The sequence below is a fragment of the Mus musculus genome, chromosome 2, assembly GCF_000001635.26.
Source record: "Mus musculus strain C57BL/6J chromosome 2, GRCm38.p6 C57BL/6J".
Classification (NCBI taxonomy): Eukaryota; Metazoa; Chordata; class Mammalia; order Rodentia; family Muridae; genus Mus; species Mus musculus.
In genome coordinates this window covers 5,284,125-5,310,718 of record NC_000068.7, presented here as the reverse complement: position 1 = coordinate 5,310,718, position 26,594 = coordinate 5,284,125, and the positions used below count along the sequence as shown (strand labels likewise).

The 26,594-nt window shown below is 44.5% G+C and overlaps 1 protein-coding gene across 9 annotated transcripts in view; it reads left to right on the top strand.

Annotated features, from left to right (window-relative positions):
- Camk1d (calcium/calmodulin-dependent protein kinase ID) overlaps positions 1-17,262 on the top strand; it is a 421,404-nt gene extending 404,142 nt beyond the window's left edge. For 4 of the 9 annotated variants that reach the window (XM_006497471.4, XM_011238973.3, XM_006497469.4 and 1 more), the window contains 3 exons: positions 7,341-7,428; positions 9,106-9,223; positions 11,618-15,099. In XM_006497471.4, the coding sequence (XP_006497534.1) occupies positions 7,341-7,428; positions 9,106-9,223; positions 11,618-11,736 (325 nt within the window). In that variant the 3' untranslated portion in view covers positions 11,737-15,099. Of the gene's footprint in view, positions 1-7,340; positions 7,429-9,105; positions 9,228-11,617 lie in introns of all 9 variants that reach the window. The other 5 variants (NM_001290374.1, NM_001290375.1, NM_177343.4 and 2 more) reach the window with 3 other exon arrangements.
- Positions 17,263-26,594: the final 9,332 nt, after the last annotated feature.

Sequence of the window (26,594 nt, the reverse complement as noted above, 5' to 3'; positions counted from 1 at the left end):
TTTGATAGACTCTATTCCTTGGCAGTAGTTATCTGTAATTCCTCTTTCAGGTGATTTCTTTTTCCAGTTAGTGTTTCCTTAACTCTAAGAGGACTCAATGATGCTCTATGGTATCCCACACATTATCTGTGTGTGTCTATGTCATGAGGTTAGAACCCAGGGTCACTGACAGCTTAGTGTGATGTTGGGTTTACACTTGACTTGCTAAGTCTCTGTGTTCTCACTTTAACATTAAGAGTAGCATCTGTAATTTACTGACTTAAGAGATTGGGGGGCTAATGCACGTGAAGAGAGTCATGGGTCCAGACAGAGCAAATGTCTGCTTCATTACAGACTTGTGAGCATCCACCTGGAAACAAGGTCCCAAGTAGAAAAAGATAACCAGGGAGCTAGCCAGGTTTCTGTTGCTATAGTAAAACACCTAAGATGAACGTTAGACAACAGAAGGTCTCTTGTGGCTCACAGTTTTGGAGGTTTCAGGTGGTGCCATTGTGGAGGGGCCTCTGACAAGCAGTGGGAATCCACAGTGGAGCAAGAAGCCCACCTTGTGGAAGTCAGGAAACAAGAGAACAAGATTAGTTTGTCATAGTCTTTTCAAGGGCACCTCCATGACCTGAAAATCTCCCATTAGGTCCAACCTCACAAGATTTCATCACCTCACAATAATGCCATGCTAAGGACCAAACTTTTAACACAGAGACCTTTGAACATATTGAACATGTAAACTTTAGTGCCCAGTATAACAAACATAGAGACCATTGAGGGAGGGGTCAGTGATAGATCCCTTCCCTAGTATGCATAAGGATTTGGCTTTACTCCCCAACATAGCGCGCTCGTACGCATGTATACACACACACACACACACACACACACACACACACACACACACACACACACACACGGCCTTAATTAAGGAGGAGAAAGTTCTCCTAAGGAGCGCTATAGGGAACTGCCCAGTATTTGGCCTGTCCTCTTCCACAGCACTTCCTCCAGGCCATTAACCCTCTGCAGGGGACCCACTTAGAAGCACTGTGGTAACCCAGTTTCACAGCAAAAAAAAAAAAAAAAAAAAAAAAAAAAAAAGCCCTGCTTTTGTTGAGTCTCTTGTGTTCCAGGAACTCTGGGGATGACTTTAAAGTATTCACTCCTTTTTTCTCTACAATAACCCTGGGAGGTAGGTTTTCTGTTCACTTCAGAGATAAGGAAATAGTAACCGAGTAAAGACACCACAGTCAGCTAATGGCAAAGCCAGGGCTCTAGCCAGAAAGGTCAGACTCCACAGTGAATGCTCATCATTGTATGAAGAAGATGGGCAAACGGCAGTGGGTAAGGACACATGGGAAGTGTTTCCCCGAAAAGTGAACAGTTCTGATCCGATATCATCGAGATGCTTCTTAGTAACCTCAGGTAGCAGGTCCATGTATATGATAATACTTAGTGGATCCATGTATATGATAACAACACAGTAACTTTCCTGTCACACACAATAGGCCTTTAAAGGCATCAGACTTGTGAGATTATCTTACAGAGAAAGAGGGAACTGCCTGGCTTCTCCATGCTCCTCCAATAATCTATTCCCATTCTGTAGAAAGTATAGAAGGCAGCTTAGTCTGCTGTCTCCATTTCAAAAAGGTTTTAAACTTTTTAAAGATTTGTTGTTGTAATTATACGTATGTGTGTGGATCTGCACACGAGTGGAGGTGCCCATGGTAACCAGAAGAGGGGGGCATCAGGTCCCCGTGGAGCTGGATTTATAGGCAGCTATGATCCACCTGCTTTGGGTGCTGAGAACTGAACCCAGGTCCTCTGCAGGAGCAAAGTATGCTCTTAACTACTGAACCATCTCTCCAGCCCTTTAACAAACGTTTCGTTAGCATCTATTAATTGTGGGTAATAAATAGTCTTCATTATGACATTTCATATGTGGGCACAATATACTCGGATCACATTCATTCCTACTACCTGCCCCTTGTCCACTCCCCTTCCTCCCTCTGGTCTCCTCCTTCACACTATTTCCCCTTCTACGGCCTTGTCACATACACAGGCATGTGTGTGCATGTGTTTGTGTGTGTGTGTGTGTGTGTGTGTGTGAGAGAGAGAGAGAGAGAGAGAGAGAGAGAGAGAGAATAATTAGGTTTGCTTACATAAGTGTGGGTGAGGAGTTATTTAAGTGAGCACCTTACCCCATCCTCCAGCACTGTTTACTCACTGCCTCTAGATCCTCAAGGAGGGATGAGGCCTCCTGAGTTCCTCCCCTCTCTCTGATGGAGAAAGCTAGTCTCTCCTTTTTGGAAAAAAAAACAAGCCAAATCTTTCTTGGGACTTCAGGAGAGTAGAGTTGTCTCAACTGGATCTAGTGTCAAGCTATGTCTTTGACTGGTTGCTGCCCAGCCCATGGGATGGGGCAGAGCTCCAACAAGACGAGTAACCTGGGCCCAGAGTATTTCTAAACCTGAATGTCCAGGATTGAACCATAGCACTTGGTGTTTCTTGATATTGTAGAGTAGGAGGAGACAGACAGGAAATGGATGGAGAAGGAAAGGTGAGGGTTAGTGGGAATCTGGCCTGGCACCGTCTCTTACTACCTGGGCAGTTAAATGCTGAACCCGTTGGGCAGCCGCCATAGAATCCAGACCATACATGATAATGTACATCCTGAAGGAATTTTCATGGGATTAGTTAAAGTAGTACATGTAACAGACAAGACCACCTGGCACCTAACATATCTGTGACCTATATGAACTCTTATTATTTTATTGGCGTCCTAAAAAATTTAACTTTGCCATTTTGGCAATATGGCCTTGATGGGGTTTAAATGAAGTAATGAGATTTTTTATTTATGTTGCCACTACTGCTATTGCTATTTATATTTTCTGCTACTGAAAAGTTAACCTAGGGTTTCAAATGTGGTAGGCAAGAGACCTACCTCCAAACTAAGTGAGAGAGGCTTGGGGTGGGAAGTAGGAAAGTATGGCTTACATGAGATGAATCGGATTTGGGCAAGGTGAGCCTGCCATGATGAGATTTGTAGAGCCAGGGTAGCTACACACTGAAGAAGTGTGGCACCCAGAAGAGAAGTCAAGCTAGGGCCAAAGATTTAAAGTCATCCTTAGAAGTTCAGGAGCTGTGCCACCCAGGGTCTCCTTATCAGAAGGCCCATGACAAGTTCTTCCATGTTTAAGGTATACTTAAACTTCTCAGGAAGGCAGACCCCAGGAAATAACAGCCCATGCATTTGATGCAGGCATCACCCAAGTCCCACATCTGCCTGCATCTGTGTGGTGCTTGTCTCCACAAGGTAAAATTGCCCAGGCAGGCAAAGGCAAATGAGTGTCCAGCTGGGAGCTGGCGGGAGGTGGAGGTTTGCCTGCAGTAGAGCCTTACCAGCTCTGTGCCCTCAAAGCGGTGCTCCTGACACACTCCTCACCCCAGAGCTTCATGTTATCCCAGGCTTGTTCTTCCCTCTTGTCCAAGCCACCCAGGGTGAGGAGAGCCCTTGGGAAGGACATATGCTTTCCTAAACCTCACAACAGGCCACTCCAGACAGAACAGGGCTCTTGCTAAAGCAGTCCTTGAGGAAGCTAGTCCGTGCCGCTTACCAGATATTTCTAAGCCCACTCCCATTTGGGGTTTCACCTTTTTTCCTGCGGGTACCTTATAAGGAACATGCAAGCTGTTCACTGATGGTCAGAGTGCAGGAAGTAGCAAACGGTAGGATAGGAGTGAGTCCCTGTTTCACAGCAGCACGTGTGGGGCCCATTTCCAGGTCAGAATGCCCTGAGTGTTTATGTCTGGCTTAATTGGCAAGCAAATGAAGGCAATCAGCACGAGGGATATTTATTTTAAGGAATTAAGACAATTGTCTGTATAATTGTGGGGTCTAGGAAATCCAAACTCTGCAGAGAGACCCAGGAAACTAGAATCTTAAGACAGACACTCTTGCTTTTTGCCCCCAATTGATCCCTTCAACTGATGGATAAGGCCCACCCATGTGATGTAATTAATTCAAAGTCTACTAATATTACCTAAGAAATACTTTCACCATAACATAGAAATTAGCATATGTTCAAATATTGGGGTGCCCTATCCCAGCCAACTTGACATGTAAAATTAACCATCATATCCCTGAACATTGACTGAGACTCCATCTCTCTGTAAGCTCTCAAATACATTAACTCTGCTTGGCAATGGGAATTGGAAAGTAATCCAAGAAACTATGGTTGGGGGGTACACCAGATATCACCAAGCCCAGTTTGACCAATTGGCAAAACCAGAGAGAGGAAACATGTCTGAAACACACACACACACACACATACACACACATATACACACACATACACACACATACACATACACATACACACACATACACATACACACACATACACACACATACTCATACACACACATACACACACACATACACACACATACACACACACACACACATACACACACATACACACACACACACACGTGTATGAGAACCTAAGTTCAGTCCCTTAAACTTGACACATCTCTGTCAAGGCTTTACCTGCCTATGACCCTATAACACTAGGAAAGTGAAGATAGATACAGCCCAGAGCTCGCTGACTAGTTAGTCTAGTGGAGTTGGTAAGACCCAGGTCCAATGAGATACATTTCAAAAAATAAGGTAGAAAGTAAAGAAGACAGCCTCGTTGGTTTCTGGCTTCCGTATACATTCTCAATGCTCAGGCACACAAAGTGATTGTTCTAGCTATGGAGGAGTTAGCTTGCCTAATACCAATGAGTGGTATGAACAAATAGGATTTAACTGCTTATAAATAGTAGGCCCTGATTTGAAGCTGAATATGGAAACTGTTGGCCTTGAAAGATTATCAGATAATCATGGAAATATAAAATGATCATGGAAAAGCAATAGGTTCCAAAATAGAAGAGAGTCAGAAGTGAAATCTTAGGAATGTCGGATAAGAAATGGAGAAACATGCTAACATAAATGAGAAATACTGGAACATTCATTAAACCCTGCAGTTTTTGTTAGGACTTACTGTTACACAGAGGTACTTCCCTCTTGCCCAACATAGAAAAGAGAAGCCCCACCAAGCTCCTAAAGACCTAAAGAATCCTCCAACACTGAGAAACTTTCCCCTTGTCAAATATAGTAGATTAAATGGCACACTTGGACTTCAGCCACTCTGAAGACTGCCTAACAGGCCCACTGAGTCACCTGCTGTCAGCTAGATTCTGACCCATACACAGCACAGCTGGAGACTGTGGAAAGTGAGGGGGAAAAAAGCCCTTAAACAGCTCAGAGTTAGCATTGTCCTTATATCTTGGCCTGTGATGACCCACCCAGGAGGCATGAGAAACAGTGCACAGGCAGCAGGCCAGGGCTCAGGGACTTGGGGACCAGGCTACTGACAAGTATGCAGCAGTCAAGTCTTTGAGTCACTCCGGTCCACACTTCCCCAAGCCGTTTGTTTGGAACCAGCTCTGGCCGGCAGCAGTACTCAGCATAGCTCCTATCATTTTGGCCCAGTTGTTTCCAAGAAAGAGATGGCCACTGGTTTGTTGGAATTTACATCACTTTCTGAGACCAGAACTGTTAAAAGTAGTACAGGAGGATGCGGATGGAAATATCTCAGCTTATCAAGTGCTTCTTGCTCAAGCTCGAGGACCTGCCAGCCATAGTGGTATATGCCTGAAATCTCACTGCTGCAGAGAGAGACAGGGACATCTCTGGGGCTTGGTGGCCAGCCTGTGCACCCTAATTGATAAGCCCAAGAACCAAGTAAGAGACCTTGTCTTTCAAGAAAACAAAACCAAAAACAAAAAGCTCCTGAGGAATTCTACTCAAGGTTAACCTCTGGCCTCCACATACACGCATGTGCACGCGCGCGCGCGCACACACACACACACACACACACACACACACACACACACACACACACACACACGATGCACTGGGGCTCTAAAAGAATGAAAGCTTTGTTAAGAAGCCTTGAGGACACAGAGCCTGCCACTTGCCTTTTGCATTTGCTCGCTCACAGATGCTGTTTCTGTTTCGCTGATGTGTGCCTGGCGAACGGAGGCAACTGGGAGGTGCTCAAAGTAGAAACTTGGTTCATTTCAGTTCATCCCCGAGCATCCTTTGAGCCCTTCTGGGAAGAGAGGGGAGATACATGTAGGGATGCAGGAGGAGGCTGCTTTGAGCTGGGATATTAGCCTGGCACAGACTCAGTCAAGTTTCTGGACTACAAACAGTACTAGAAGGAAAGAAAGGCTGGGCAGGATGAGGCTTGGTCTCAGCAACCCCAGAGCTTATTCCTTTCATGTCTTATGACCATTGGCAATGGCATTCTGCAGTGGCGGACCTGTTTTAAGTCCAAGGCAGTCCAGGGCAGTCCAGACCTGGGGAGGGGGCGTGTAAAACGTTTTCTCCTATGGCAGGTACTATCTGGTGGGCAAGAGCGGTTCAGGATTCTGAAGTCCGCCTTGCAACTTTCTCAAGATCCAATAATTTCTTTCATTGACATCAAAGAATAGGATAGTTTAGGAAGAAAAATAAAAGGGTCAAGTTTAGGCTTAGAGCCAAAGGAAGTTTTCCATGACTTAGAGGGAAAAAAATCAACTCACGGGTATAGAAGACAGTATTGGCGTGAGAGAAGGGTCATGTGGTGAAGGATGGTCTGTGTTGTGTGTGACATTAGAGAATTCCTGTCACCTCTGCAGGAAATTGTAAGCAATGAGATGCAAGGTGAAGAAAGGTGGGAGGGAGCTGAGGAGAAAGCTTGGAACTAACCAAGAGCTCTATGAAGACCACCTATGACCATGAATAGAGTGGGCATGGAACTTTCTACAACATGGGCCAAGCTGAGCTAATGTTACTGGAGGTGGCAGTGTGTGTGTGGCCTTGCCTACAAGGACACTGGAAGCCAGGCCCAGCTAAGGTGCAAATGTCAGAGCTGAGAGAAGAAGCCCTCAAAGACTAATGCTGGTAAGGAGGGAAGAGTGAACCCAAGGAACGTGAACTCAGGTTCCCAACCTGTCATGGAGTTTAATGTTGCAGGGACACAGCTCAAAGAGGAAAACCATGAGACAGGTAGGGAGGGACCAGTAGGGCATTTCAGAATCCTGGAAAGGTCGTAGAAGGCAGAAGGCACTATAGGACTTGGGCTTTGGACATGCATGGGCTTAAGGACAATTCATCTAAACAGCCTAGAAGGGCAGCAGCCAGCAGCCCTCCATCAGCCTCAACTTCCCTGGAGGTGGCATGAAGCTTCCAGAGAAAGCATTGTGGGACTCTGTGGCCAAGCCTAAGAAGCCTCTTTGAAAAAGTCTCTTTGCCTGTTTTTCAGGATTGCTGGTGACACAGCCCTTAGCAAAAACATTCACGAATCTGTCAGTGCCCAGATCCGGAAGAATTTTGCAAAGAGCAAATGGAGAGTAAGTCCTTGGTGTGCCTACTTCATGTTTGCCAAATTCTCAGGGAGTTTAAATCACTCTGGAGAAAGTGATTCTCCAATGTGTGCATGTTGTATTTCTAAGGGACTCATGGGGGGCCGGGTGGGGGATGGAAATCCCCAGGACATTACTTGATGAGTTTTGCTAATTTTAACTTATTCTTCTAAACATTTTTTTATTATTATTTTGTTGTATATGTGTGGGTGTTTTGCCTGCATGTATGTCTATGCATCAACAGTTGTGAGCTACCATGCAGGTACTCCTAACCACTGAGCCATCTCTCTGGCACCCTAAATTTAAGTGATTCTTGATTAAGACACAGATAGAATATCACAGTGTAGGAAGGGTAAAGTGTTTCCCATCAGTGACTCAAAGAGAGCAACTGTATGGGATCTTACTTGTTTGTTATCCCTTAAGCAGCACAGTTCTCCTATCTCCTTAATTTTGCTGGGACCTGGAATAATCACCATTTAGTAAAGTGATAAAGAAAAGGACACACAAAACCAGGGCTGAGCTCATCAATATTTCATAGTTTTTTTTTAAAGGTGAATTTAAACCATCAAAATTTCAGGATCATTTACTGATTGCCTAAATTTTGTATTCTAATCAGCATCAGTAATTAAAAGCTAGCTGGCTTGCTGTGAGCACCAGCAGAAACAAAATTAGTTCTATTGAGCCAAGCACAATAGTACACACCTTTAAACCCAGCACTCAGGGAAGAGAGAAAGGCTGATCTCTGTGAGTTTGGCCAGCCTGGTCTACATAGTAAATTCCAGGTCAGCTAGAACTGAACAATGAGACACTGATTCAAAAAGAAAAAAATAAAATAAAAGTCCCTTAATTTACTTTCTTGCCAGAAGTAATGCCATTACTTAGGGCAATTATATATAGCATCAACTATAGAGTCAGCCCTGGTGATGCATGCCTGTAGTTCCAGGTACTCAGGAAGCTGAGGCAGGAGGATTACAAATTCAAGGCCAACCTGGGCAGCTTAATAAAAGCATCACATAATTCAAAAGTAAAAAGAAAGTTGGTAGAATATTTGCTTAGCATATGCACAGCTCTAAACTCAGGCCCTAGTACTGCCAAAAATGAAAAGAAGAGAAGGCACCACTGGATAGTGGTGGGGCACACTTTTAATCCCAGCACTTGGGAGGCAGAAGCAGACAGATCTCTGTGAGTTCGAGGCCAGCCTGGTCTACAGAGCAAGTTCTAGGACAGCCAGGGATACACAAAGAAACCCTGTTTCAACACAAACAAACAAACAAACAAACAAAAACAAGGTACCAATTACAGAAAAATAGACTCTACTTTTAAATATCACATATTATGATATAGTATTATATATGGTTTTGATTCTAAAAGTCCCTTTGTGCAAATTACTTAGAATATTGTTGTGAAGTTGTTCCAAAAGTTTATGCCAGAAGCAAGTGAATTTTTAACCTCCAAAATGTATTTTGATGGGTGAAAGATTTAAATACATTATGCACATTTGAAAAGAATGACAGAAATTTTCTTTCTAAAGTGTCTGAGGTACTTTGCTTTACTTCTGGTTTCTGGATAAGTGAAAGCAAGCAATATTGGCATGTTTTCCAGCTAGCTGAAATAATTTGCTCTCCTCCCCCTCTCCTCCTTTTTGACCTTCTCCCTACATTTCAGCAAGCGTTTAACGCCACGGCAGTCGTGAGACATATGCGGAGGCTCCAGCTTGGCAGCAGCCTGGACAGTTCAAATGCAAGTGTCTCAAGCAACCTCAGTTTGGCCAGCCAAAAAGATTGTGCGTATGTAGCAAAACCGCCGTTCTTCAGCGGGCTTTTGAGATGAGTCCGGGTTGGGCAAGAGAGAGCTGAGCACAGACGGTTTGGCACGCCACAATTCTAACACATCTAACCCATCTACCCAAGTCTCCCTTAGAAGACCATCAACATTCAGTTACTACACTAGGTCATCTCATTCCCATTTGTAGATAAGAAATCCATGGCACAAGAAACACACAACCAAAGATAAGGCCAGGGCACTTCTTGGTTTGTCTCCTTCCTCTGATTTGCCTCATCGCTCAGTCATGCTCTGGACTGCGTGGTTTGGACTGGAGAATATGGTAGAGTCCTCATGGCCTGGTTGCACTGATTTCCACAGTCTGCATTTTGTTATTGTTATTATTGTTTTATGAGAATGATGGGTATTTGAACTTATCTATGTGCACCAAAGTGGCTTTCCAATAAAAGCAATAGGGATGCTTTTGTATCACCCTTCAACGTTGCAAAGGATCTGACATCCTAGAAGACTCTTGTAATTCTCTCCACTCCCCATCTTCATCTCCCACTAGATCATGTTGGTGATTCTTCTCGACTTCAAAACCATTGCCTTGAAGGTTCCCATCAGCCCCCACCCCCACCTCCGCTCCCAACCCAACCATTGGGTACCATACACCTTCCTATTTGGCTTAGTGAAAGGGCTCCTTCCCTTCTTTGCTGAAGAGCCCATGGCTGAATAAAGTAGCAAAACACAGTAATCCCAACACTCTGAAGGTGACAGATTCCAAGTTCAAGGCCAGCCTGGGCTACACATCTCAGAAATGTAAACTTAGGATGTCACTTGGTGGTAGAGCATTTACCTAGTATGAAACAAAATTAAGAAGGGTCAGGGTTTGATCCCCATCCTCTTATTCCTCCTCCCCCTCCCCCTCCTCCTCTTTCTCACCCTCCCCCCATAAGGGGCTATTCAAATCTTGTTATCCATTCTTAACTCATACACAGTTCTTAAATTTTTCAAGGCATCACCAAGAGCTTCTCTGACACATTGCACACCTCTAGACCACTTACACTTGTTAGCCCAGACCTTTGTCATCACCCTTGGCCAAAAGAGATGCCACAGCTGACTAGTCATGTCTTTAAGGGTTCATACAATGGCATCCACAGTGACTTTTATTTTAATACTTTATTTTATGGTTCTCTCAATGTCCAAGTATACAAAGTGGTATGCCGTCCAAAGCTGTACAATAGCTGATGTACAATACAGTGGCTTTGTGAGTCAGTCTTCTGTTAGCCTGACAAAACCCCCGAGAGACATCTTACAGGAGAAAAGTGAGCCATCGGCTCACAGTTTCAGTACTTGCTGTCCAGAGTTGCCTCGTGGCAGCCAGGAAAGAGCAGGGCAGAGATCCAGGAGAATGGTATGTCCTTTGATGACCTTCTTCCCTAAGCTAGGCCCACATGCCACAAGGCAGCTCGATTTTGAATTCATTGGTGGACTCATCCTCTGGTGAATGTAGTATTCATGATCTACTTGCCACACAACTACAGGCCCAAACTGTCTAGCGTGAGCCTGAGGAGACTTTATAGAAGTCATGAACGTCCTCATTTCAGAGACCTGTGATACAAAACGCTTCCTGGAATATGAATTTGGACCGGAAGGCAGAACAGACTTTTTTTTTTTTCATTCTAAAATTGACTACTTCATAGAGCTGTGTAAGAAATGATCTGTTGTTCTCAGCTGATTGAGTGCTTTGTCATCCACTATCATACACTGATCTGAGAACCATGTAAAACAGTGAGTGGCTACCCAGCACGGGGAGTGGAGACAAGCAGGTCCTAGGGCTTGCTGGCCAGCCTAACCAACTTATTGTCTCAAAAACAACGTGAGAGTGGCTGAAGATCTCTATCTGAGATTAACCTCTGGCCTGTACATACATGTACACATATGTGTCCCCTACACACTCATAAGCATGACACATATATACATAAATTAAAATAATGAAAAAATTAAAGAAATGAACAATCTAATAATGATGCTATATAATCCACACCCATCTTAGTGCCTAGTATATAGATAGTGGTATGCTATCCTAGTGTATAGCAAAGAGTATATAGAAAATGGGACCTCCGATATCATGTGGCATGATGGACATGCTACATCATCTTCAAATATGAAGCAATTATAAAGAAAAAAGGACCCAAAAGTTGGACCAGAGAATACAACAATTCAACACATGGTAGAGATTTTCCTATAATAAGATAACGAAAGTTCAGCATGTGGCTGTATAGCTCAGGGGTGGAGGGTAGAGGGCCCGCCTAGCAATTAAATATAAGTTTCATCCCTAGAGCCCAGCACATTTGAGCCTCTTTCTGGGAAGGGGAGTGTGAATTTAATTCTCATCTGCTGTCCCTGGCAGGTCTGGCACCTTCCACGCTCTGTAGTTTCCTTTCTTCTTCGTCGGGGGTCGCAGGAGTCGGAGCTGAGAGGAGACCCAGGCCCACCACTGTGACAACAGGGCACACTGGAAGCAAGTGACCCGGCTCTGGAGGTGGAACCCAGGGGGCAGGGCCGGGGAAGGAGAAGCCCCTGGCCGGAGCAGCTCCTGCATCAGAAACCCCACCCACCCTGCATGGTGCACCTGCATAGGACTGGAAGATAGAAGGTTTTTTATGGCCATATTTTATACTGCAATTCTGATGTGTTCATTTCTCACAAACTGTACTGACTGACTCAAGGGGAGCTGGCGTCACGGGATCTGGTGCTGTATATAAGAATCTTGCAAAGCTCTAACTGAATGGACCTTCTTGCTCCCCTCCCCCAACTCCACCACTTCCGCTCTCTCAGTGTAGGCAGCCGTCTAGGGTGTATTTTTTTCATGGAAAAAAAAATCAAGGTTTCAACTGGATTATTTAAATATTGGTACATGTTGTGCATTAGGAATTATTTTTTTTCTTTTGAGATGTGTCCTTTTGATCTCTGTTAGTTACATGACCTCTATCATTTGCTCTTTAATATTAGTTTTACGTTAACCTTTAAGAGATTTTTTTCCCCTCCCAGAAGGGTTAAAGGGTATTTTTTACGAATTCTAAGAGGATCAAGAATCTGTGTCCACTTCTAAGAGTGCACTTGTTACTTGTGTTCCATTGCTCCCAGTCCCTTCTTCCAGAGGTCACCCCAACAGCTGTGCCGGGCTGGCTTCTCGCAGGGTGGCTTTTGGCAGGGAACCAGCAGAAACCGTACAGGCAGCTTCCCCTGAGAACTGCTTACCAACCACAGAAGATAGAAGCTTGTTTCCTCCACTCTGAACTTCAGGCTCCACATTACAGGTGAACCGCACTCCGGGAACGGGATTCCCCACAGTGCCAAGAGTTAGGAGCCTCCCTTGAAGAAGGGACGGACGGACTGCCATCTTGTTTTTTAAATGAACCACACGCAGCCCTCAATTCTCATGGGGGATGATAGATGAAACTCTGTTCTCAGCTATGCACTTTTAAAACGAATCTCTTTATCTATTTTAATTTTTTAAAATTCATTTCTAATAGTACCCTTCAAATGGCCTATACCACACACTTTCTCCCCAACATTTTTACCCTGTTCTCTCATGAGCATTACCCGAGAGAGGGGACAGAAATGACCTTGAAGAAGAAACCTTTTATTTTAGGTGGAAAGGAAAATCGCATCAAATGAGCAGAATACTGCCCATCCCAGAGATGGCTAACTCAGCAAGATCCAGCTGGTTGGTGCACAAGCCTTCCCTTACATCGGAGGAATCTAAAACTGACGGGACCTGTGGTAGTCAGGCTATTGTGCATCCTGGTTTAACAGGGACTGAAGGATTTTCCAGGAAGTGGAACTTGAAGGCTAAAGTCAGGAATGTCCATCTCATTGACCCACATGCACAGAGGGTAGATATGGAGGAAGAGCAGGCCCAAGCATAGTCCAGGGCAAACATTCTCCACGGAGGCTCTTGGAGAGCAAGGCAGGTCGTTCAAAGGCAGTTTTGCCAACGGTTCCCTTCAGCTCTCATGTCTGTCTAAAGCCTGAGCCTCATCTGCAGTCAACTGTAGCCTGCCAAGATGGACTGTGACAGGTCTCCCTCATGACTCAGGGGCTGTCATCTCAGGCTGTTGTCCTCATGCCCTTTTTATGTACTTGCCAGCCATAGAAATTCCTGCTGGACGAGTAAGTCATTCTTGTCACCCCTACACTTTGCTCCCAGCCCTCTCCCATGCGTGTACATACACACACACACACACACACACACACACACACACACACACTGTCACTAGACAGGCAACTCTGCAAAGGACACTGTACAAGATATATAAGAGCGATTTCAAACTCAGACATCTGGTATACCCTGTTCTCATGTGTATCAAATAAATACAGACCAGGTAAAGAGAAAGCCCTAGTACAGGTACCTTGCAATCAACCATGCTTGGTTCAACCTTGACACATCAGGTCTCCATGTACTTGTATAAGGCAGTGATGGCCAGTGCCAGCCCAGTAGTAGGCAAGATTGAACATGCTGTCAGGAAGCCCGTGCATGACATCATTTCCTACTGTTTCAAGAAGGGTGAAAATAAATGCCACTGGAAAGAGTCTTCTAAGAGTCATCGTGGTCGAAAGCTAAAGTTTCGCTTCCACTTGATAGTATTATAAAATAATATATGAGAACACAGAATGGACTTAGTCTTAAGACCTGGAAGTGGGGGTGACAAAGTCTTAGCTCCCCCACTCTTCTCAGAGTCTGGAGACGTAAGCGGAGAAGTGCAGGACCAGTGTAATGAATGAACATACCAGTGTGCTTGGCAGCACCGTGTGGCCATACAGGCCCCCCTCTCAGACTGGGTTGCTAACACCAGTCTCTCCCCACACCTCCATTATATTGCCTTTTCACATTTGCTAGGCAAGTGGGCATGCATATCCTTACTTGGTTATGAAATATTGAAATACTTCCAGGAGAGTCTCTCCCTCTGCTTCCTGCCTGTCCTCCCCCCAAGGTCCTGCCCTTTACCTATACTTGAGGCAGAAAGAGCAGCTAATACTCATCCAAGACCAACCGTGAGTGGACGCTCTCACTACGTCTCCACAGAGCCAACAGCTTCTCATTCTAAAGCAAGGGATCCCTAGAGTTTGGAGCTTCATGTTGGGGTTAGGAAGTGACAGAGGCAGTGGGAGGCTAGAGGGGCAGGGAATGCCACAGAATCCCTGAGGGCATGGAGACTAGAGTGACTGAGATAACAATCCCAGTGTTGTAGGTAGCCTTTGTAACAAGCCCCAGCAAGGTTTTACCCCTTCCCACTGCCTCTAACCCAAAAGAGGCTCTGACGCCAAAAGATCAGCTGACATTCATATTTCTGTGTGAAAGAAAAGGACTATGGAGAAGGTATTTCGACAAACCAGAAGGTATGGATTCCTGCCCTCCACCTTGATTCTGGGTCACTTCTCAACACTACCTTGAGTCTCCAGCCGTACCACTTTGATTGTGACAGATATCAATGAAGATTCCTCCTTTTAAAAAAAAAAAATAGCCACCTCCACTTGCACACCAACTGGTAGTCTAGAGACACTACCTCTCTTTAGGTATCCCTAAGTGTGGTATCTGGAAACACAGGAGTTGGCTCAGTGAATCCCAGACTCTATTTACCTATTTATGCTTTTTGTTTCTATACTTCAGTACTGGATAGCTTGTCGATGGCAGAGAGAATTGGCCTTTACACCACAGGCCAAGTACAACATGGACACAGGAGATGAAACCAATTGGTCCTCTCAAGAGTTTTGACCCCCCTCCTATAGGATGCAAAACTTGATATGGTCAGAGTTCCTGGGTTTGATGATTTTTAGCATGTTTAAACATGTCTAAAGAACAGGACCCTGCCTCAAAAAACAAAAAAACAAAACAAAATAAAAAAGAGCAGGAAAAGCCCACCCAGTGGAAATGACTATGGATTTTAGAGCTTTAGGCTACTCAGAACTGTGACCAAAGCTGACTTTTCACACTGAGGAGACCAAACAGGTGCCAACACTCCAGGCTGCAGGCAGGAAGCTTAGGGGCAGAACCTCTCTGCCTTGAAGGGTTTGTGAAAATGCTGTGCTGGGTTTTTCTGGGCCATGAGGAATGAAAGTGAAGATAGGTGAAGGACAGCCCCTTCCATGTCTTATAACCAGAAATCACTTTCCCCAGGGTTGCATAACCACTTACTTCCAGCAAGTGAGATGTGGGGCCCCCCTTGCATGTCCTCCAAAACCAGTGCCCATCCCTTCTCACACTCTGACAACTTCCCTTTCCCTTAACCACATTCCAGACCAAACACTGTTCAGTTTGTTTCCAAAATTAAAAACCAATGTATATATCTGTATGTACTCCACTGCTCTGTAGGGGGTTTCCTGGTCCTAGGGTGGGGCTGCAGGCAGAAAAGGTATTCCAATCCTTTGGTTTTCAGAATTGAACGTTTTGAAGTGATTTGCTTGGTTGGTTGGGGTTTTTTTAATTTTGTTTTTCAAGCTAAGCTGGGAAAGTAGATTTTGAAAGGCAAACTTCCTTCCTGGAAACTCCACAAACATTTCTGTGCGGAAGAGTTAGTTTGAAATCTTCAACTCTGGGAGGTAGGCAAGTCTAAAAGACAAGGAAGAAGAGGAAAAGCCACATCCCATCTACCAGGTCCCTTCTTGGTGGTCTCAATGCATGAACGTCTGTCTGCAGCTCTGGTGTGTGCACAGGAACCTAGCCCCACTGTGAAGACAGCCCTGCATGCTGGCCACAGCCTGGCCTGCCTTCTCCCAGCAGAATCTTCATAATCATCAGGGAGGCCTTCGCCCTGCGCAGACTTCCCTGTGAACTCCAGTGGGAGCAGCTCAGCTTGTGGCTTTATGGGTTCTACTTCTGCAAACCCAAAGGCTGTGCATTTGGAAGCCAAATATTCAGTTCAGCATGTGGCTGCCAAGTCTGGTTTTGTGGACAAAGCAAACTGTGCAATGGCTTCTCTGTGTCTGTATTTTTCTAAGCCAAAGGGACGAACTATTGCATTGACATCCTGCCCCCTGTACTAAAGCTGCTTCCGCAGTCTCCATGACCATTCTTAACCTTTTTTGTCTCTGGGGGGATTTGTCATATAATTACTATGTCCTCTGATGTTTTACCAAACTGTGTTGCTTATAGGTGATTTTATTTTCCTTATGGATGGGAAAAACAGAAAATGAGAGACATCTTTGAGGCTTTAGTCAAAGACATCACTCAAAAGTTCCAAACACTAGTTAACTTGTTTCTCAATAGGAAAAAAATCTTAGTTTGGATAGACAATGATTCTGAGGCCCTCCTGAATAACCCTGCACTTTAGAAGACAACACCCTGGGGCAGAGCTGGCAGTGAGGCTACAAAAGAGGGGGTGGTGGTGAGGAAGGGACTAGAACATCATCTCGGATGTTTGTCCCACACTACAGGAGCTGCAGCTCTTCTTGACAGGCACTTGGCCATTTCAGGGCAACGTAAGGCTCTGTCCAGTGTTACAGCAGCAGGGCTGCATGTTTCAGAGAACATTTATCTTAGCCCACATTTGGGTGAGAAGACACCAAAGGTATATTCTGCCCAGAATATTGGAATAATGTCTAAATTGGCTTCTGTAGCTATTTATACATGATATAATTTGTCTCCATTCAGCTCTCTCCCAATGATGGGCATGTTTTCCCAACAGTTTCCATCAAGTCCAGGATTGGCCCACTCATTATTACCAGGCTTGCGATTGGTTTGGTTTTGGTTTTTGGTTTTTTGGGTTTTTTTTAAATTATTATTAAAAACATGCTTATCCAAAAAATAAAAAAATAAAGTAAAAAAAAAAAAAGTAAAAGAAGGGAAACTGTGCATTTATCCCATGCATGTAGTAAACTCTGCAAGAAGTTTAACCCCCATAAGTTTGCGGCACTGCAAAATTGTTCATGGGTCTATGTAGCAAATGATTCTCTGCCTTGACAATCATGTATACATATCGATTTCTATCATAATGATAATGAGATTGGTGACTTCTTGTTTTCCTCCAATAAAGAGAATTAATCACCTTTGGATGTGGGTTGTCTGTTTCCTATCATGAGTAGGATATTGCATTTGAACATCTCTCTCTCTCTCTCTCTCTCTCTCTCTCTCTCTCTCTCTCTCTCTCTCTCTCTCTCTCTCTCTCTCTTTCTCTCTCTTTCTCTCTGTCTCATCACACACAAACACATTTGGAGTTATTTATTTGTTGATTGATTGATTGGTAGTGGTGTGGATGGAGCGTAGGGTCTTGCACGCGTTAAGCAACCCCTGTATATCTGAGCTATGTCTCCAGGTCTTGATGTTTAAGGGAAAGTCTGGGTTGAGAGGTGAGATGATTACCTAGATGTTTCCCATCACCTGCCCATTAAGCAATTGGAAGGAAGTGATCATGAGCTGGAAGGATGGGTTGCCAGGTCCAATGCTAGCTAGACAAGAAAGCTCTGCTCTTTTTCTTGTTGCTGCAGAAGCTGGCTGGAGAGGTGCCCAGAAACTTAGAACATATCAATTATGTGATCGTAAAATCTTTGGTAGAAAATTCGAAGTTGACTTCTAGAAAGCCTTTCTGCATGGAGGGTGGCTTGGCAATCTACCCATATTCTTTTTACATCCTCTACCTAGCTTGTAGTACCAATGCCCAAAGGAAGTTTTTGGTCCCAACAGAAGGTTGGCGAATGGCTATTTTATTGGGAGGGAGGGTGTCTTTGTTTTTTAGAAAAGGGTATGAAGAGAAAAATGATTTCATGTCCATCACATATAATGTGGCAATCAGGTATGACATCAGGCAATTCATCTAATCCAGCAGTTCTTGACCAGCAGTTCAAAATCCCTTTGGAGACTGAATGACAGTTACGAAGTAGCAACAAAGTAATTGTACGGGTGGGGTCACCACAACAGGAGGAACTGTACGAATGGGTCTCGGCATTAGGAGGGTGAGAACCACTGCTCTAATCCAAATAGTAAGCGGTCGTGTAGAGAGGGAGAACAATGAGTTGAGTCCATGGTATAATGATATAGAATTATGGGACTGGAGAGAAGGCTAAGAGGCAGGCTCTTCTTGCCACTTTTGCAGAGGAACCAGTTTTGTTGTCAACACCCATGTGACAGTGCAAGGCCATCTATTCTAATTCCAAGGGACCCAACACCCTTGTCTGACTTCTGCATGCACGTGGTACACAAACATACCTGCAAGCAAAAACTGTGCACATAAAATAAATCCATAATTAAAAGAAATGCACAATTAAAATTGCCCTGCACAGCCATGAGGATACCACGACCCTTAGTGTGAATAAAGCTATAAGAGAAGAGAGAGCGCACTACTATGTGGCCCTTTCAAGTTTGTTCTGGCTTCCTTTAGCCCTGATGAAAAGACACATACATGCAAAGTGGCCTTCGTGAGTGACTAGGTAATGAGACAGTTAAGAAAAGCTTTATGGGACAAGAGAAATTTGGTGTTCTGTTTTTTACTGGTGTCATTGTTTTTGTTTCTTTGGTTATTGTTGGTTAATACAGGATCTTATTATATAGCCCTCAGTGTCCTGAAATTTGCTCTGTAAACTAGGCTGGCCTCAGACTCAGATATCCACATACCTCTACAACCTGAATTAAAGGCATGAAAAGTATACTACTTTTTAAGGACTTTTAAAACACTACACTTATTTACTATGTATTTGTGTGGCACACACATTCATGTGCATGCACAAAGCCGTGTCATGTGTGGAGGTCACGAAAAATCTTGCAGCAGCCCCTTCACTCCCATAACATGGGTGTGGGCCATCAAGCAGTCATGTCAAATACAGAATTAGCCATAAATAGCTATGAAAGGGGTTAAAGATTAACTGTGATAATTTGGGCCCTGAAACATTCCAACTCTTCCCAATCACCAAATATCAGTCAACGGAACTTTGTAGAATTTCTAGCATAGATAGATTCACCTGTTTTGCCCCTGAGAACTTCAGTTCACACATACTTGCAAAACTTGTGGGGGAACCAAGAATTGCAGTGGCAAGCATGAGAGAGACAGAGAGACAGAGGGAGACAGAGACAGAATTGGACAGAGACAGAGAGAGGCTGAACTGGAAAGAGACAGAGACAGAGAGAGACTGAGAGAAAAAGACAGACACAGAGAGAAACAGAGAGAGGGAGCTAGAGGAGAGGGAAGACTAACGAATCACGCAGTGGTGTCCAACAGGAAGAAGGGGAGATTATTTTCAGTCTTTCCAGTGCACGTGCCTTGACTTGAGACAAGGTGCTGGCTTCAGTAGCCCTAGCAGACCTTGGGGCATTTAGGCTATAGGTGAGCTGTGGGCCAATAGGAACTCTTACCAGATTTGCACAGTTGGAGACAACTCCAAATCTAGCCCAGTTCTGGGGCAGGGTTGGGGTAGAGGACACCTAGTATCTTTTGTTCAAGATGTGAGAGTTGAAGAGGCCATTAGCCTTCACAAGGCTATCACCAGGGCCTTGGTACACAGAAAAACATTTCATGGCTCCCATTTGGAGTCATACTGTTCAAAAATAGCCAGGCCTCCTTGTCTCACTTCACTGACACAAAGCCCAAGGAGACTAAGCTTCCACTCAGGTCTCTAGAGAGCTTTGAGATCAGACAAAGGAGCCCTCAGAACCCACAATCTTATCTGACTTATGTCCTTCCTAGGTCCCCCTCAGCACTCTGGATAAACCCTATCCCTAGCTGGCATTTTTGAGCACCTACTATATTCAAAGGTCTCTTTCTGTTGCCAGCACTAGCCTGCATTCAGTTCAGAACAATCCCTATCTTTACAAAAATCAGACGTGTGTGCTTACAGGTCATGACAGCTGGGCTGGACTATTAGTGTTCCCTAATATAAAGAGGGCATGCGGTCACTGGACCCTCACCTGATTATCCAACAGCTTCTCATAGACAGCTGGATGGTTTTCTAACCTAATTGTGTGTGGCTTTGGGTTTGGGGAGGAGCTAGACTCTCCTGAGAAGAACTGTGTGGGTATGAGTTCCTCTTCTGAAGGTGGCTGCATGGGCATCTCAAACCCCACTCCTTCCAGGGAAAATTCATGGACCAGGAAAAAGCACTCTCTAATCCACAGGCCTGCTCATCTCCCATCTCTTTGCTTCTTCCTCCTGCCCTTAGCTTGCCTGCCTGTTTTCCCTCCCTCCCTCCCTCCCTCCCTCCCTCCCTCCCTCCCTCCCTCCCTCCCTCCCTCCCTCCCTCCCTCCCTTCCCTTCCCTTCTTTTCTTCCTTCATTCTCTCTCTTTCCTTCTTTCTTTCCTTCCTCCTTCCTTATTAAGATTTATTTATTTGTATTTTGTATGTTCATTTGCACCATGAGCATGAAGTGCCCTTGAAAGCCAGAGATGGTATCAGACCCCAAGAAGTGGAGTTATAGGTGGTTGCGAGCTGCTGTGAGGGTGCTGGGAATTGACTCAGACCCTCTGTAGGAACAGTAAATGCATTTAACCATTGAGCCATCACTCCAGCCCCTTTCTTAAGAAGGTGTGTGTGTGTGTGTGTGTGTGTGTGTGTGTGTGTGTGTGTGGCTGTCTGATTCCTTGAGCTGGAGTTACACACACTGTGAACCTCAGGATGTAGATGCTGAAACCCAAACTCAATTCTCTGCGAGAACAGTGCATTCTCTTAACCTCTGAGCTATCTCCCTAGCCTCCCTCAGAATCTTTCTTGTAGTAACAACTCTGCAGTTTTTTTAAACACAGGAACATTATAAATATGTTTTTGTGTTTTAATCTCAGGTGTGGGGGTGTGGGGCTGCTTCAGATTGTACACAGTGACTGACTATGACTATTCTAGCAGAGACATGGTTTTGCCAGCTACAGATAGTTTCTGTGATTGTATGATGTTTGGAATTCTGGGAATATTTCAGAGGGTATATAAATGCTAGAGCCCCAATAGGCAGGATTGGTGGTTGTTCGTCATTCAGGGGGGTTGATTGCTGCTTGTTAGTAGTTATGCTTAGAGGAAAAAAAATTGATTCAGGGGTTCTCTCTCTCTCATTATTCTTTCTCTATCTAGTGATACTGTGAAATGGGGGGTGGGAAGGGTGATAAAGGGTTGGAGAAAAGAACCCACAAAGACCAGCTCCCCTCCCCCCCTTTTTTTGCTTCAGCAATCTCTTCCTCCTCCTCCTTCCCCTCCCCCCCTCCTCCCCCCTCCTCCCCCTGTCCCTCCCCCTCCTCCTCCTTCTCCCCCTCCTCCTCCTCCTCCTCCTCTTCCTTCTCCTTGTCTTTTCCCTCTTTGAAATACTGGGAATTGGCTCTAGGGCCTCATGCATGCTAAACAAGTAGTCTACACACAGCTATATGCTAGGCCCTCTGTTTATTTTATTTGGAGATTGGATCTCATTGAGCTAACCAGGCTGTCTTTGAACTCATTCTCCATTTTTGAACTATTTTGAACTTGAAAACGCCGTCCTTCTGCCTCAGCCTCCCAAGTAGTTGGGGTAACAACCATCCACCACCAAGCCCAGCACTGGATTTCTTCTCTTGTTCATAGAATCTGAAGCTCTGTCTCTTGCTGGGCAGGCTGTTTGTATCAGAACACAGAGGACTGACTGAATCAAGCACACTTGAGATTCTGAGCTGCTGGCCCAATGTGGCTCTCGTCATGCAGAAGAGCCCAGCTGCTAACCCTCCAGTAAAAACCAGCTGTTCCCTCCGTAGACACAGGAAGCAAGCTGACCTCTGCGGTTACCTGGCTCTGGGTGCTTATCACCGTCCCTCCAGGGAGAACAAGAGCATGCAAGAGTTAGACCTTGCTAAGGACTTCCCAGAGGAGAGCCTGCTCCCTTGGCAGTGCTTCTGAGAGCAGCTATGTTTGTCTCACTCTCCAGCTTCTGGGATGCAGCTAAAAAGACAGTGGGTTACCAGCTGGACAGAGACTAGAACACCTGCAGAGCTAACAAGCTCTCAGATGGTGATGTTGCTGCTCCTCCCTGGACCCAACTGAGTAGCAGCAGATTCCAAGGAGTCTCTTCTGATAGTTCTCATGCCTGACCATGGAGCCAAGTCGTCGAGGGAGCTAGCCGAAAATTCTAATGCCCAAGCTATGAAAATCAGGCTCTCTGGTAATTTTCAAAGCAGCCCAATGGGACTATGGCTGACTAGTCATCACTTCAGCATGAGAGGCAAGACGGTATACAAGTCTAAACTATTGATGTGCATGTTTACCAGTCTTCCTCAGAGAGATTCAGGATACATTCCACCCAGGTGTTGCTTCAGCCTGTATAGAGTTGTGTGGTGGCGGAGGGTGGGGAAATAGATCCTGTCCTGATCAAGAGCAGGGTACTGCTCCAGGTCAAAGCTGTCAGGCTAATCTGAATAGAGGCAAGCCTATCCTCTAAACGCACACACAGAGGGTTTGTAACGTCTGAACGTTCTCACCATCAGGACCATTCTGTCTTCACCCCAACCTTGCATGGGAAGAAGAAAGTAATACTTCCGCCTCACGCATGAGGAGGCTGGGTCCAGGAGGAAGTGACATGCAAGGGCCAAGGAGTTAGATCTATCACACTGTCCTCCACAGAGGCCAGTGTCATGTCCCCAATACTACCCAACAGATTCAAAGGTGGCAGTAGAAACCCTAGAAGCCAAGGGAAAACTTGAAAGAAAAGCAAGTTTCTCCAAGGCCTCCTGTAGATACAATACAGCCCATGGGCCGCTTAAAGCACTGAGAGAAGACTGGAGTGTCTCTCCATGGTTCTCATTTCCTCTTGCAGTGGGTTTTCTAGCTCAACTCCCTGGCCACCCACAAGCCCAGCATTAGCAGATTAGAAACTTGTTCTTTATTCATCTCTCCCCTCTTCTCAGGTTGTTCCATTCATGACATTTTCTGACAGAGTGTCATAAAATAGACATAGAGTCCCAACTATTCATATCTAGACTATCATTCATGACTTCCTATACAGCAGGTGCTGCTCCAAGTACTAAAGATACAGCAATGAGCACTGTTGGCGTGCACTCAGACACACGCATACACATGTGCACACACATGCACACAGAAACACAAATGCACACAAAGAAAGAGACACACAAAGAAAGAGACACACTCATGTTCATGCACATGTGCACACAGACATACACTCATGTTGTCGTGCACAAATACACTCACTTGTCATGCACAAGTACACACACACACTTCTCTTGAGTTTCCAGTATGCCTTACCCGCTTTCATTTCAGACCTTTTATTCCTTCAGTATTTGTCAGAACATTTGGCACCAGTGGAAGAGCTAGATTTTCAAGTTCTCCATCCAGGACAAAGACTTCAGTCTGGGAAAGCTTTAAGCAAGCTCCCCAGTCTCCAGAGACATGGCTGTATGAAGCAACTTTCCAGCACTGGTGATCCCGTAAATCTTCCCCATTGTATCCCATACAGAAGCCCAAATCAGTGTGCGCTGGAGATTTCTGTTTAAATACTGTCTGGGATCACTGAGTGGCCAGACATTATCTAGTCCTGTTTCATCACCAGCCAAAATCTCCATGTTTCTCATGGTGCCTCCCCCCACCTCAGCCGCTGAAAGAGGGTCTTGGAGGCCAAGGGACTGCATAGTCCTGGTCCCTGAGGTGCCACCAGCAAACTCCATGATCCTGGATGGTTCATTTAAAGTGCATCAGTAAAATGCCTTGGGGTCCCAGTGTTCCTCGTGGATGTTTGCCTTTGCCTAGAGAGAAAATAAAAGGGAGGGGGGAGGTGTTCCCAAGTCAGGTGTAAGCTGTTCAAATCCTGAGTAATATGGGAAATTTCCAGTTGAACCTGCAAATTTCAGGGTTTGGATCCCAGCCCAGAGCAGGAGGGTAGGTTGTCTGAGTCACTGTGAAGTGCACATTTCCTGCTATTTCTTTCCAAGTCCATGTTAAAGTAACAAGCTCAAATGTGAACATTAACAATGATGACTCAGGCCCAGGGAATGTTGGTAGCATGACTCTGGTTTTAAATAACAGAAAAAACAGGGCTTTTCTTGTCTGTTTGTTGACAAAAAGTCAACAAGAGATCATTAATCTAGTTCACTGGTCTCTAAACAGTATTTTTTTTTTAACGTGTATGAGCGTTTTGCCTAGACATGTGCATGTATCACGTGTATGCCTGTGTACCCACAGAGGTTAGAAAAGGGCACTGGAGCCCATAGAACTGGGTGCCTCTGAAGGTTGTAAGCCACAGTGTAGGTGATAGGACCTAGCCCAGAGCCTCTGAAAGAGCAAAAAGTGTCTAAACAAGTTTGATAGATAATGCATCCTGATGGTAAAAATATTTTGAGCATGCTCTAAATAAATGGCTATTCATATATATGAATATTATAGAGGTGTACTACTCTGCTGATTAGCATATAAAACACACACAAAGTAAATTAAAATGACGAGATTGAGGGGAGAAAAATCACCCAGAGACAAAACTTTATTGTTTTTATTTTTGTACCAATTGGAGGGTTCTATTTTTTTATCCTTTTAATTTCAGTTGAAATGTTCATTATAAGTCTAAGTCTAATTATCTAAATTCTTTGTTTTAACTGAAAGGGCTGTGGTGTAAAAATATACAGACCTAAATGGGATGTGTTGTTGAGAGTGCTTGTAATTGGGGAGTCAACCCAACACTATCTGAACGTTTAAAAGACTGAAATTAGAACCACCACCACTGGTGTTTCCTTCTCTCCTGTGGTGGTTTGAATGAAAGTGACCCCCTATTCAAGCTCATAGGCTTGAATACTTTATCCTCGGTCAGTAGAACTGTTTGGGAAGGATTTGGAGGTGTGTCATCTGAGTAGGCTTGAGATTTTAAGACTTCTGCCACTCCCACGGGTTCTCTGGTTTGAGATGCAATGTCTCAGCCTTCGCACTTCCATCATGGACTCTAACCCTCAGGAACTATAAGCCTAATTACATGCATTCTTTTATAAGGCACCTTGGCCATGTGGCTTATCACAGCACTGGAAAAGTAACTCAGATACCTACCACCATCCTTTCCTGTGTCTCCCACTGAGGATGTCTCTAAGTTGTTACATAAATGTGCTGGCTAGTCTCACAAGCTAGAGTTATCTAAAAGGGGGAAACTGAGAAAATGTCTCAAGATCCAAACATAAGTCCTTTTCTTAGTTATTAATGGGGGAGGGCCCACCCCATTGTGGGTGGGTGGTCTGTGTTCTCTAAGAAAGCAGCCTGATCAAGCCAGTAAGTAGCATCCCTCTATGGCCTCTGCATCAGCGCCTGCCTCCAAGATCCTGCCCTGTTTGAATTCTTGTCCAATGTCCTTTAATGATGAACAGTGATGTGGAAGTGTAAGCCAAATTAACCCTTTCCTCCACAACTTGCTTTTTGGTCATGGTGTTTCTTCACAACACTAGAAACCCTAACTTAGTTAATAAACATCTATAATGCAATCAACATACAAACAGTCCCTCAGAAAGAACCTATTCACCAAATAGGTAAATATTGAGCCTAATGTCTCTATTTTAAACTTTAAATAAAAACTTAAATTTCTTAAAGTTCTCAATGGAATAGAAACCATCACATATAGACCAAGGGTTTTCTCTTGGCTAAATTACTCCAAAGAAGTTGGAATTTCCTTTTTTTTTTTTTTCCCCTCAGTTGGGGTTCTTTTAATATTTAAATACAAAAAGTGAGCACTGACTTCTTTTTTATACACATGCAGGTCTATGAGCCAAAATGTGCAGAGGAAATGTGTGCCTGATCTGTCCAGTCCCCATCTGGCTAAAGCTATTGCCAGCCCCCATTTTCTCAGGCACACGTAGGGATTCCTGGTGACTATTTTATACTACAGCTGTAATAGATTCTGTCTTTTTTTTTTTTTTTTTTTGCATGTCCTAGACAGTTCCTTTTTTTTCCCCCTCTGATCAAGGCCTGAGAGTTTATTAAAAGAGTGTGCTTATAAGGGGGAAGGCCCATCCCCCGCCAGCCCATTCTTGAGCCTGGAGCCAGCCCTTAGGCGATCTACAGGGTGTGTCTTCAGAATGTCTCAAGGACCTTTCAGCAGGAAGCAGAGTCTTGGAGAAAAGCAAGTAGAGTCATCAAGATCAGAAGGCTCTACTTTTTTTGCGTGTCCTAGACAGTTCTATTCTAAAAAAAAAAAAAAAAAAAAAAGTCCTTAATGGTCGTGGGTGCTTACTTCTTTCCTGCATTGGGCATGTAAGAACTTCTTTAGGAGCAATTTATTAAAGGAGTAGAGTGGAATTATCTTCCACATGGCTGTATTCCAGCATCGTCGTGGGAACTGGAAGTGAGGGCATTCATTACGAAGGGTACAGGTGTAACTAGGGCCTCTCCATGAGAAATAAAATTCCCTTCAGGTTCAAATTGATCAATGTGCCAAGATTTAAAAAGGAAGAAGAAGAAAAAGTTCAAATAAT